We start from the raw sequence: 13,058 nt of genomic DNA, 5'->3' as shown, positions 1-13,058 counted from the left end.
CTCAAACCCATAAAAAAAAGTCCATCTACAAGGAATAAGTCCATTATGTTGTACACCACCACATGTTTTTTTTTTGGTTACATTGGGAGGATCACCACATGATTTTCAGTTAGAATGAAGGAATTTTTTATTTTTTATTTAATTGAAGATGCAAGAGTAAGAATTTGGGGAAGAAGAAGTCACTTGCAGAGAATTGGAAGAAAAGTCAAGCATATTCTATGTGAGAAAATAAAGCGCAAAAGTCACTATGGTCCTGTAATTTGGTACTTCAACCACTTTTGACTCTGTAGTTTTAATTCCGTCAATTTTAACCTTGTAGTTTTGTATTTGTAGCAATTCAAGGACATGTTAGTATTCTTGTCAATTTCTTTGACGGTAAAAGGGGGCAATTTCGTCAACCTAAAACCCTTGAGCGTAAAAGCTCGTATGAAATTCTACCCATTTCATATTAAGGCTCGAAATTCAACAACTAATCCCAATTTTTGAAGAACCCTAAGCCCAAATGACCAATTTCAAGCCCTAATATGAAATTAGGGGAGTTTCAGACGAGCTTTTATGCTCAAGGATTTTGGGTTGACGAAATTACCCATTGCACCATTAAAGAAATTGACAAGAATACTAACTTGTCCTTAAATTGCTACAAATACGAAACTATAGGGTCAAAATTGAAGGAATTGAAACTACAAGATCAAAAGCGGTTGAAGTGCCAAACTACAGGGACCAAAAGTGAATTTTAGCTGAAAATAAAAGCAGAGGGTTAAGTGCGAAAAATTGATTTCGAGGGACTAAATTGAGAATTCAAGTGGAGAAGAAAACGGTAATTAAGCATTTTATTTTATTTTGTATTGCCGTATATAAGAAAAGAAAAGAACAGAAAAGAAAGGAATTTGTTTAGAGTAGTCAACGCAGGCCAGTGACCATGGACAGCATCCTTCAGAAGCTGAGGAATTTAGACGCCTACCCTAAAATCAATGACGATTTCTTCAGCCGTACACTCTCCGGTGGCATTATTACCCTCGCCTCTTCCCTCCTTATCCTCTTGCTTTTCTTCTCTGAGCTCAGTATGCAACCCTTTTTCACTTTTTCTGTTTATCAACTCTCTCTCTCTCTCCCCTGTTTATTTTTCGCTTTTCTAATAATTCTGAGGTGCGGAGAAAGTTTAGAAATTGTAGCATTTGGGTTGTGCAGGATTGCTTCTGTCATCTACATCTATGGTTTGTAAACGGGTCAACTGAGATTTTTGCTTCTGGGCTAAATGATCTTTGTCTGGGCTTGGATTAATTGAGTTTTTTTCAGGGACAATTAAAAGTTTCTTCTTGATGAATAAATTTGTGGAGGGGAAATTGGAGTAGTTAGAGGATTTGTGGAGGGGAAATTGGAGTTAGTTAGAGGATCATATTTGTAGCTATGCGTCGTGATGAATAAATTTCTGATAACTTCGTGGATTAGATGATGGAAGGCCTTGATAGTAGCCATTAGCCATCGATGAAGGGATCAAAACTATCAAAAAGCAGCAGAATAATTGTATTAAATCTGTTTGTAATGCTGAGTTCTTTTTCCTTTTTACTGCTGCAGTCATCGATCACATTGGATGAATGCTGGAGCTATGAGCACTTATTCTGCTGTTCTATAATATTATAAAGCTGTATTTTATTTGTTTATTTATTCTTTTACTTGTTTGTGCTTGCAGGACTTTACCTCCACACTGTTACAGAGTCAAAGCTGCTTGTAGATGCTTCAAGAGGAGAAACCTTGCATATCAATGTAATGATCTCTATATTTTTGCTTCCCCAGACTCACTTTTGAGTGATCAATGTTAAACCATTCATTTTACAATAACTTCAAAGGTTCAAATTATCATTCTTTGCAAGTTATAGTCGTTATTTTGTAAAACACCTTTTTATGTGTTATGTTCATACAGTTACATCCATGCTAGTTTTTCACTTTTACATGGAGTAGTGCATTTGCATGTGAAATATTGTCCCACATAGTTGTTACTGGTTCTAGTTTTACTGATTATTTGTTTTTGGTTGAACCTGCAGTTTGATGTAACTTTTCCTGCTATCCGGTGCTCATTACTCAGTCTTGACACAATGGATATCAGCGGAGAACAACATTTTGACATAGTATAATAATGCTGGCAGCTGCTTCTTGTTAATTGTTTTTCTGCGTTAATAATAGCAATTGTGTTAGGAACAAGTTTAATATTGACTTTTATTGCAATCATGTTGCTTGTGACCAACTTTCTTGAATGTCATGCTTACTTCTTGTTAACAATCACAATTTATGATATATCTACTTGCAGCGACACGATATAGTCAAGAAAAGAATTGATGCTCATGGTCATGTAATAGAAGCTAAGAAGGATGGAATTGGTGCACCAAAGGTTTGTGGGAGTAGTTTTCTGGCATTTTTCTTCAGCATGCACTGGTTACATATCTTACATGTTTGCACACCTATTTATACTTACAGTTTTCTCTGGAACAATTTGGGCTGAGATAATACCATGACTTGTATTTTACTCTGCCTTTGTTTTGTGGACAAAACCATGTAGAAGTAAAAAAATAATGCGCATGCACACATGCAGACATGCAGACATCAGTTTCCCATGTGATTATAATACTTTCTCACCTAGCAGAAGCTTGCCTGTCTTTTTGAATAGAATGCCCATATATCCCTTATTCATATGATGTACAAGTGCATCATTGCTCACTTTTAGGTTCTATGTGTTGGGTACAACTTGACGAGGCATATAAATGACATATTTGAATTACTATGCATCTTGGTGCTCTTATTTTACCATCGACATGGAAAATGTTAAAGACAAATATTTAGGTTTTGGTGCTTCATGCACCACTCCATTGGTAAACTTCATTACTGCTTTTGCAAGTTTGTTCACCTTTGTTGCATGAGTAATACACAAGAAAAACACCTAATAACAGAGAGTTAAGAGTATGCCAGTTGAAACAAGAATTCTTCAATAGAAGAAACAAAAGAAGAGGAAAAACACAAGGAATAAGAAAAAACACAAGGCATATTCCTTCATAATTAGCATATGTTGGTTGCTTATTCCTTGTTTTTTATTTTTGGTTGGGAAAAACACAAGGAATAAGCAAAAAATTTATATATTCCGTGTTGGCTTGTAATATGATATCATGTTATCATTTGTTTGCTTGGCATGCACTGAACCTGTTTTTCTTTTTCCACTTTACTTGCCTAATGCAGATTGAGAATCCCTTGCAAAGGCATGGTGGAAGGCTTGAACATAATGAAAAATATTGTGGTTCGTGCTTTGGAGCAGAAATGGTATAAATGATTTTGTGCTGTTCCTTCACTGCTATAATAGTTATCTTATTTTGAACAATAATGCTATGAACACGAAATTTGAGTCCCAAATGATGTGGAAGATGCCACAGACACATCACCAATTTTAAGGCTCTCTAAATTCTGCAGCTACAGATGCCCACAAAGAAACCCAAAAGTGAACGAAACCATAGAGAACCATTTGTGATTGACTAACAGGCTTCATGCGGATGTGAATACTGATTGCTTAGAAAACCTATGGGTCTCCTTTTTCTTCTTCTTTCATGCTAAATTTTATGCCAGAAAGTTCCAGTAACCTTGGGGTCCAATTTTAGTATTGCAGAATCCATCAACGTGCAATGTTATTCATACATGACCATTCATAAGCTCGCATCTTGTCCTTTTGTCTCATCTTAATAGAATTTTGTTTCCCGTAAAAAATAAATAACCATTCATCAATGATACTATATAATAATATTTGAAAAGAAACATATTAGTAGTCATTTATAAAACATATGAAATTCAAGAACATTATCCAACAATCATAATGATAATCCAATAAGATTATTCACAAAACATAAAAGCAATTCCATGAGAGAAAATACACTTCACCCCTATTGCTGCTGAACAAGCAAGAGTTAGGATCTTTGAGAGAGAGAGGCAGAAGGCCTCCTCCATCCATGTTGCTTTTTACTTTTAAGTTACCCCTTCCAAATGGTGTTGTTTTTGTCCGTGAAAGTTTGGTTTTTTTTTTTTCATAGAAGGCCCAAATGGTTTATGCCTCTTAAGCCTTATGAGAATAGCGTATGCCTTTCAGTACTTTTAGCACAGGTCGCCTGGGGGTTTTTTATTGTGCCCTTGCTATGATGCATGCCCCGGGAATGCCTTTGAAAACATTTCCATTCAAAGTCTCACTTTCTTCAGATCCCCTTTAAGAAACGTAAATATAGTGCGAAGTTATGAAGATTCTATCTCATGAACTCAAAAATTCATATATAAAATTCCATGTTGAAAGAATCTTTATGTGTGTCCTGAGACCTTAAGATTGATTGGTATATTTATATGTTCTTTCTTATGCAGTCTGATGATGACTGTTGCAACTCATGCGATGAAGTTCGTGATGCATATAGGAAAAAAGGTTGGGCACTGACAAATGCAGATTTGATAGACCAGGTTAGTTTATGAGATGATTCTGATTTTTCTTTGTGCAATCTGGTTGACTGGCACAAACATCGACATATTATGGCGACAAAAAAATTCATAAGGAAATATAATGTTTCTTGTTGGCCCAGCAAATAGAACGAGGGTTTTTTAATATTGCTGGTTTTGAAGGTTAATAATTGGTTGGGGCACTCTTTCTTGTGTATAAAAGGGAAATTCTGAAATAAATACTGCTTCATGTGGATGGTAAATTTTTTTTAAATTTAATAATTTTTTATCTTTGAGTTCTGCATATTTTTGTTCGCATAGAAGAGAGAAACGAGTCAGAAGAGACCACTGTAGAACTTGCCATATAAAATGTAAAGAGTTACTGATGCAGGATGCATATGACCTAAATTTATTAGTTTCCTAATGTATTTGTTAGTTTCCTAGATTCTCTAGTTTTCCCAATTCTAGTAGGATTTCTACTTTTCCAGATTTCCAGATTTTTAGTTTTAAGTTTCCTATTTTATTTGGGTTAGGATTTCTGTTTAAGCAAGAGATTTTTATCCTATTATGTCTAGGTTTTAGTTTGCTATAAATACCCCCCATGTAGTTCTTTAAAATTCAGATTTGAATGTTGAGTAAACCTTTTCCTAGAACTCTCTGATTTCGTCCCTTCGATCTATATTTCTTCTCCTTGATACCCGATATTCTTCTTTGTTCTACTGTTTCTGCCCTTTATCTCGTCTTTTCGATCTATATTTCTTCTCCTCGGTCTCTTATATTCTTCTATGTTCTATTGTTTAAGTGCTTAATCTAATACCTACGGGCTGTACTACATCAATTGGTAATCAGAGCCTTCCCTCCCTTTCGCTTGCATTTGCTCTCTGCCATGGCACCCCAAACCGTGGCCAACCTTGCAGAACAATGTCATGCGTTCCAAGACAAGGTTTCTGACGACATCGCTGGCATAAAAACCCAGCTCTCCAAGTTCAGCACTGACCTCAAAGAACATCGTGCGACGACGGACCTCACCATCGCCAAACTCCAAGACTCCGTTCAGATGCTTCTCAATCACTTTCGGCTTGGAATGATTGAGCCTTCTTCTACCTCAGCTGTGCTCTCAAGTTCGTTTACGCCGCTGCCAAAAGGTGGCCTTCTTCCCAATCCACCGCTGGATCAAAAACTCAAGGCCAAGCCACAAGGTATTCCAAATCAATCAACGGGATTATCGATTGGCATGCCCAAGGCTCAATTGGAGCCCATATTTTATTTTGGTTCTATGCTGCAGCCTAACCATACCCAACATACGATGGGTTCTCCTCTAGTTGACGACAACATTCATGTCCCTACTCCGCCACCCCGACCACACAACAAGAACTTCATGCACCGACCCTTGGATTTTGAGATAACCCGACATGCCAAGCTAGGTGTTTTTCTTGAACCAAGGCACTCTAGCGACGACTTACGAACACAATGGATTGAGGGTCTATCACACCCACACACGCGCTTGCATTCGTTGGCCGATGACGTTCGTCATGGGTCTAGGCAGAGCTCTCTATTTGCCATTCTTACAAGGACTAATGTTCCATGCTTGCGGAACGGCTGGTTTCAAGGTGGCAAATATGATGCTGATCTTGAAGACCTAAAAAACGCAACTTGCCTCTTCACACTTCCTTGGGATTTTGATTTTGTCGCTGTTTACTCGTCGGAGTCGAGTTCTTTTCGGCGGAAGAGAATGATGCAGGATGCATATGACCTAAATTTATTAGTTTCCTAATGTATTTGTTAGTTTCCTAGATTCTCTAGTTTTCCCAATTCTAGTAGGATTTCTACTTTTCCAGATTTCCAGATTTCTAGTTTTAAGTTTCCTATTTTATTTGGGTTAGGATTTCTGTTTAAGCAAGAGATTTTTATCCTATTATGTCTAGGTTTTAGTTTGCTATAAATACCCCCCATGTAGTTCTTTAAAATTCAGATTTGAATGTTGAGTAAACCTTTTCCTAGAACTCTCTGATTTCGTCCCTTCGATCTATATTTCTTCTCCTTGATCCCCGATATTCTTCTTTGTTCTACTGTTTCTGCCCTTTATCTCGTCTTTTCGATCTATATTTCTTCTCCTAGGTCTCTTATATTCTTCTATGTTCTATTGTTTAAGTGCTTAATCTAATACCTACGGGCTGTACTACATCAGTTACATAATTAGTTGAACTAAATAATTCATAAACAAAAACACCGCATAGCTGATGTCGAACAAATTTAAAGTCACCCTAAAGTGCTATCCAGTGGATCCATTGGCAAGGTTGTCTTTGGGTCTTTAATCTTGGTCCCTGGAAATGAGAGTCTAATGTCTTAGCATAGCTGGTTATTTCTTGAGAATACGCTAAGCGTATCAATATGCCCACACTACAATGTTTCTTGTCCATCAAATGTATACTTTTTGGACTTTGTTTTAGAGAAAAAGAGATTTTGGGCAGCTTGGAGAAACTGGATGTATGGATGTTTGAAATCTGTTAACTTCTCTATAATTATTAATGGTGGACCCAGGGGTAAAATTGGCACTAGAAGGGGTTTAAGGTAATACGACTGCTATCACTCTTCTTATTCACTTTGGTAGTAGATGGTCTAAGTAGAATGGTAGATAAGGCAAGAGAAGTACAGCTGTTGAAAGGTTTGTCAGTAGGAAGAGAAGAAGTCGAAATCTGTCATCTCCAATTTGTGGACGATACTCTTTCAAGGGAAAATCATAGTATTAGCAATCTGTTATAGGTGATTAAATCTTATTGCGCCCTCCCAGCATTGTGCTTGTGGGGATTTTATATAATAAGTTAATGATTTCTTATTCTGAATTCATTCTCTTTAGTTAATTATTTATTGGTTGATTTTCTACTTTCTGTAGTCACAAATGTTAAAAAACAGAAGTGAATGTGTGCACTTGAATGTTTTGTAATTTGCACTCAGTGCAGTTAAAATACAATAAGTCCACTTTTGTATATGGGAAATATGTATGACTTTCTAGAGTTACTGGTGACAATCAATTTTTATATCATTGGGGAACGATGATTTATGATTTCCTGAACATTGAATAAAGCAGAAAATGTGTACAAGGTCCCATCCAAGGTTAAGGTTTTCGCTTGGTGGTGCACAGGATGGTTAACACTTGTGATTTACTCCAAAGACGTAGGCCAGGTTCCTTGTTATGCCCACACTGGTGTATTTTATGCAAGAGTGCAGGGGAGAGTGAGTCGCACTTTCTTATCATGCAGGTTTAGCTGGCAATTATGGTGTTTTTCGTTTAATGGGATTAATGTTAGTTGGGGGGCACCAAAACACTGCTTTTCTTTGCTGGGTGAGAAATTTAAAGTATTGGGTGGGGGAAAGAAGGCTAAAGTAATATGGGGTTGTATGATGAGGGGATGGAAGTGGAGGAGGTGTGGGCAGCGCTTTGGGCATCTGTTTCTCCTGATTTTAGGAAAGCTTCTATTTGTGACATTGGTCTAAACTGGGAAAGCTGTAGTGTCATGAATATGTTTTTGGTTTGTTAAACTAGATGTAGCCTGAGCATGACACGAAGCACTATTGGGCTGGTCTTAAAGGCTGCCCGCTGTACACCTCTCCTCCCAAATTTGGGTAGTTATGATGTTTCCGTAACATTATGTTGATATTAATTTTCAATGCCCTTTTGTTTTACAGTGCAAACGGGAAGGTTTTATTCAAAAGATTAAAGATGAAGATGGTGAAGGATGTAACATTGAAGGATCTCTTGAAGTTAACAAAGTGGCTGGTAATTTTCATTTTGTATCTGGAAAAAGCTTTCACCAGTCAAACGTTCATGTGCATGATTTGCTGGTTTTCCAGACAGATGGTTACAATGTAAGGAACACCTTATTTACTTTGGTAGCAAATCAAATAATATTATCATGGAAGCTACTATAAATTTAGCCATCTTTCTATGTTTTTGTTTTTGTTTGTTGTACATTCTTTCTCTTTTTAACGAAATTTGTGTTTCTGATCATTTAAAAAAATTCATTTCAATTTCATCTTTCATGATACAGATAAGTCACAAGATCAATAAATTAGCTTTTGGTGACTACTTTCCTGGTGTGCTAAATCCCCTTGATGGGTAATTGTTTCTTTCTATCCTTACACTGTTAATCGCAGGTTTCAAATAGGATATCATATGGTGTTGTATTTCTATTGCAGAGGGCTTTGCAGTTGATCAATTTTGTTTCCAGGCTGGAATTTACATGTCCATATACCTTTTTTTTTTCCCTCATAGCTTTTTTTAGAGTGCTTAAATCTTTTTCACGGTTATCTTTTTCTTGATGTAATGGGTGCGACTCATTTAATAAATGTTGCTATAATATAAACTGTTTATGTTATAGTTTTAGTTGAAGGAGATCTAGTCAAACATTTTCCCTAAACTTGTATCTGTTATCTTTTCCCACTTAAGAATATTTCCTAAACTTCTTACTGCATTTTCAGTGTACAGTGGATGCAGGAAACCCCAAATGGTATGTACCAGTATTTCATCAAGGTTAGTATTATCAGAAAACTATTTTGGGTTCCTTGCTATATTCTTCTAAGACAGGTAGTATTTGATAACTGATCTAAATGCAACAGAGAAAGGAAAAAAAACGGAGAATTCTTTTCTTTCCTGGAACTGTTTTGAATGTCGTATAATGGTACTGAGATATTTAGACACTTATCTACTTTGCAGGTGGTCCCTACGTTATACACCAATATTAAAGGACGTACAATTCGCTCAAATCAGGTATTTTGAAGCTTGTTGAATCTGCTTCGTCTGTGTTAGTTGTCATCGCATCATGCCCTCATATGCACTCAAATTTGTATGATATAGTACTCTGTGACAGAGCATTTTAAGAGTTCAGAGTTGGGACGCTCTCAGCTGCTTCCAGGAGTTTTCTTCTTTTATGATCTTTCTCCAATTAAGGTGTGTTTCTTGGTCCACATCTAACTAGCTATTCTAAACTGGATTTAGACTATTTTATAATTATGCTGGTGCATCCACTTTTTTAATGGAAGATTTCCTTTTCTTAGTTTTGTGCTTTCCTTTTCTCATAATGAAAAAAAAAGAGGATAAATTCCTCCTTGTTCAGAGAAAAAAGTTAAACTTTCCCCAGACTTTCCCCAGTGAAAACCTTCTACCATTCTGGAGTTTCTGCTCCCACCCTCAAGAAAAGCTTCCAAGTTCTGTGGATTGGCACATTTCTTACAGATTTTCATGTATCTTACTTCCTGGACACATGAAAAACCCTAGATTCAATTTGGATTTAGAGCTGTATAATTTTGAAAAATCATTAGAAGTTTAGGAGGCTTGCCAAAACATGTCAAGATTAGCAAATAGTGTAAAATAAACCAGATTTTTTAATCCGCGTCGGTGGGCATACTGTGCACCTTCTCCTTTGTGTTACACTGTTCCCTCAGATAAATACATTTAATGACCATTTAAAAGGAACTGCTAAGTTCAAACCATCATTGGGTACATCCACCATTACATGATTAACCAAACATGATAAAAGAATGATAGCGTATAAGCTGCTAAGCTGAGGTGGGTTTGAACTATTCTCTGAATATGGGAGAAAGTGTTGGATTCTAGCCTAACTGTAGCATGGAGCATATTCTATTAATCCCTCAAGAAACCTCATCCTGATTTGAACAAAAGAAAAAGAAGTGTATATCACAAAGTTGTAAGGTTTATATCACCTGTTAATAAAGCAGCGCATAAGGTTCAACAAACCTCATCCTGATTTGAACGAAAGAAAAAGAAGTGTTTATCACAAAATTGTCATCACCTGTTAATAAAGCAGCACATAATGATGCCATTGAGATAAGAACTAGGATGAGCTGCCTTATATAGTAAACCATCTTTATGTTTGATCGGTATTTCAGGTGACATTGAAAGAAGAACATGCTCCATTTTTACACTTTATGACCCATATTTGTGCCATAATTGGAGGTAATATCATCTCTCTCTCTCTCTCTCTCTCTCTCTCTCTCATTTTTGCCCAATTCATGTATGTGCAAGAAACTCAGACAGTATTTGGTATGTACTGAAATCCCTGTGATTGATTTTATTTATTTCTTCCTTATATAACCATTTTGTTCAACGTATATGCATGTTGTCAAATCTAAAGAGAATTATTGAGTTCATTGCTGAATTTCCCTACAGTTTCTTTTTAGAGAAGTACTTGAACATTATTTTCCTCTACTCTTAGAAAACCCTTTGTATATTTCAAACAGGTAAGAAATCAATTTATTTAACTATAGATATTTTCCCTTTTTTATTTTGGAACAAAAATTATTATTATTATTTTAGTTCTCTTGTTTAGCACTTAGATTCAGTAGTTCTCTTAGATCCACTTCAAGGGTCAAATGTACCACTCAATGACTCACGATGACCCCATGGGTGGTTTTTTGAGGAGTTCGTAATGAGCACGTGCATAGAAAAATCAGTGTCTCCGAGTTGGAACTTCTCATACGATGAAACTAGATATATGTATCACTCATGCCATTCATGTGCAATATTATAAACTTTTTGGTAAGAATAAAGAGCTTGAGGATAGAAACTAGTGAATAGTGAGGAGAAATAGAAGTTGGAGTGGACTGTAACAACTTAGATGGTTTGGCAGAAATAGATTTTTATTTTTATTTTTATTTTATAGAAGATTACAGCGTTTTCATTGTACTGTTGTATGATCCATGCTTTGGAATAAATAACATGTAACAGTTCTGGTGCTAGAATTTTCAGATTTTTGAAACCAGTTTTCCAAGTCCTAATTTTGATGCATTGAAATCAGACCCTTTTTTTTCTTGGTTCTATTACTGGCCTTATTTTGTGTTAGGGTATTTTTGGTTATCAGTTTTCACTTTCCTACATTTAGTGATGGATAAAACTCCACTTTGTTTTTCCAGGTATATTTACCGTTGCAGGACTTATAGATTCGTTTGTATATCATGGTCAAAGAGCAATGAAGAAAAAGATGGAAATCGGAAAGTTTGGGTGAATCTGGCAGTTGGGTATGTGCTGCTCCAATATCCGTAGCTTTTTGAGACAATCGTTTTCAAGTAGCTGTTTACTGAATTGTTGTCTCTCATTAGTGCATTTGATCACAAATTATCACCAAATATGTGAAATTATTCTCTATAGTATCAATTTGTAAGTTAAACTTGGTAATTTTAAAAAGTGATTTCATGCATTTGGACCAATCAAAAGTACCCCACGAATACAGTGACGTAAGCTTGCGTATGAGACATAAACATCAAGAGTATAATAAATAAATAAAACCTCAATCCAAACAGTATTTTTTTCACTTTTACCCTCGAAATCATTTTTGCCAAAAGAAAAAAAAATCACCTAAATTTGAGAGCATATAACCATTTGATTAAATAGTAGTTTTTATTTTGAAACATTGATGACTCACCGTTTGTCTAATTTTTGAAAAATACACGATTTAGATTGTTAGATTGAAATGCGGATTAGATTCTCGAGTGTCCTCAAATAAGCTTTAAGGGCTTCAATGGAAGATGATAAGCACATTGAGAACAACTATTTAAATGTTATAAAATAGACAAAGTATGAGAGTACCACAAAGAATGATAGTGGAGTTGCAATTGCTCTTGTTACTACACCGATGAACCTCTCTCTTAGAATTTCTCTTCTTAGGAATAAATCTCTCTCTTAGTTTGATATTTTGGTCTGATCAAAGTGTGTTTTACAAAGCTACAAGCATACCCTTATATAATGGGCTTACAAGAACAAAACAGTTAATGATTTGCGAAGAAATGGAAGTGCAAACATTTCACCCACCAAGATTACTATTGCACTTACATCAATTTACTATTGCACTTAAATCAATATACTATGGCATGCACAAAAAACTCTTCCTTTGCTGCATCAACTCTTTTCTAACACTCGCCTTTGAATGCCTGCAAATTGCTAATTAGGTGTCTTATTCAAACTTTGCTAGGAAAAACCTAGTGGGAAAAAATCTAAGCGAAGGAAAAAAAGCACAAGTTTGTTTAGGATATTGATAGCTTGAATGTGCTTATGTTGCCTTGTCAAAACCTTGCTAGAAAAAATCAAGTGGGAAAAATCATAGTCAAAAGAAAAAGAGTCCAACGCGCATATGTCCTATGTTAGAGAACTCTTGAATGCTCCCTTGATGAATATCTCCCCTTAATTTATGCAAACTTCAATTCAATTTCTTGTAGAGTCGACGTAATCTCATACCATGCACTAGCTTTTGAAATGTACATTTTTGCAGGGATTTGGTGAATAGATCTGCCAGATTATCCTTTGAACATATTTGTCTGACTTCGATTTCTTGACTCTTCTGAAGCTCATGTGTGTAGAAGAATTTTGGTGATATGTGTTTAGTTTTGTCGCCCTTGATGTATCCTCCTTCGATATGATCAATGCAAGCTGCATTGTCTTCATACATGATGGTTGTAGTATCTATTGCTAAGGGTAGGACACATGCGCTATGAACATCGATCACTAATCTTAACTAAACATATTCACGACTAGCTTCATGGAGGCCAAGTATTTCTTAGTGATTTGAAGATGTAGCAACCAATGTTTGTTTCTT

At 35.9% G+C, this 13,058-nt stretch overlaps 1 protein-coding gene across 2 annotated transcripts; it reads left to right on the top strand.

The window, feature by feature from the left end:
- The first annotated feature begins 870 nt into the window (after nt 1-870).
- LOC110766825 (uncharacterized) lies at nt 871-11,682 on the top strand. 2 transcript variants are annotated; one of them, XR_002528214.2, is made up of 13 exons: nt 871-1,061; nt 1,691-1,764; nt 2,043-2,126; nt 2,306-2,386; nt 3,226-3,306; nt 4,384-4,476; nt 8,140-8,319; nt 8,502-8,569; nt 8,932-8,983; nt 9,167-9,220; nt 9,321-9,400; nt 10,360-10,426; nt 11,383-11,455. XR_002528214.2 is itself a non-coding variant. In XM_021970218.2 (13 exons), exons 1-13 carry the CDS (start codon nt 920-922, stop codon nt 11,472-11,474), a joined length of 1,161 nt encoding a protein of 386 aa, XP_021825910.1. In that variant the 5' UTR covers nt 871-919; the 3' UTR covers nt 11,475-11,682. The 2 variants fall into 2 exon arrangements, 1 of the variants encoding a protein (XP_021825910.1); XM_021970218.2 differs by having other exon boundaries at nt 9,308-9,400; nt 11,383-11,682.
- Nucleotides 11,683-13,058: the final 1,376 nt, after the last annotated feature.

The sequence above is a fragment of the Prunus avium genome, chromosome 8 (genome assembly GCF_965620075.1).
Source record: "Prunus avium chromosome 8, drPruAviu1.hap1.1, whole genome shotgun sequence".
In the NCBI taxonomy this organism is placed as follows: Eukaryota; Viridiplantae; Streptophyta; class Magnoliopsida; order Rosales; family Rosaceae; genus Prunus; species Prunus avium.
The sequence above is the reverse complement of the archived record's forward strand: the minus strand, read 5'-3'. Positions and strand labels throughout refer to the sequence as shown.

Excerpts from the sequence above, each read along its gene's own strand:
- LOC110766825 (XM_021970218.2), top strand. The coding sequence starts at position 920 with ATGGACAGCATCCTTCAGAAGCTGAGGAATTTAGACGCCTACCCTAAA. Across the intron at positions 4,477-8,139 it reads ATGCAGATTTGATAGACCAG|TGCAAACGGGAAGGTTTTAT; the intron begins GTTAGTTTATGA and ends TTTGTTTTACAG. Across the intron at positions 9,401-10,359 it reads ATGATCTTTCTCCAATTAAG|GTGACATTGAAAGAAGAACA; the intron begins GTGTGTTTCTTG and ends TCGGTATTTCAG.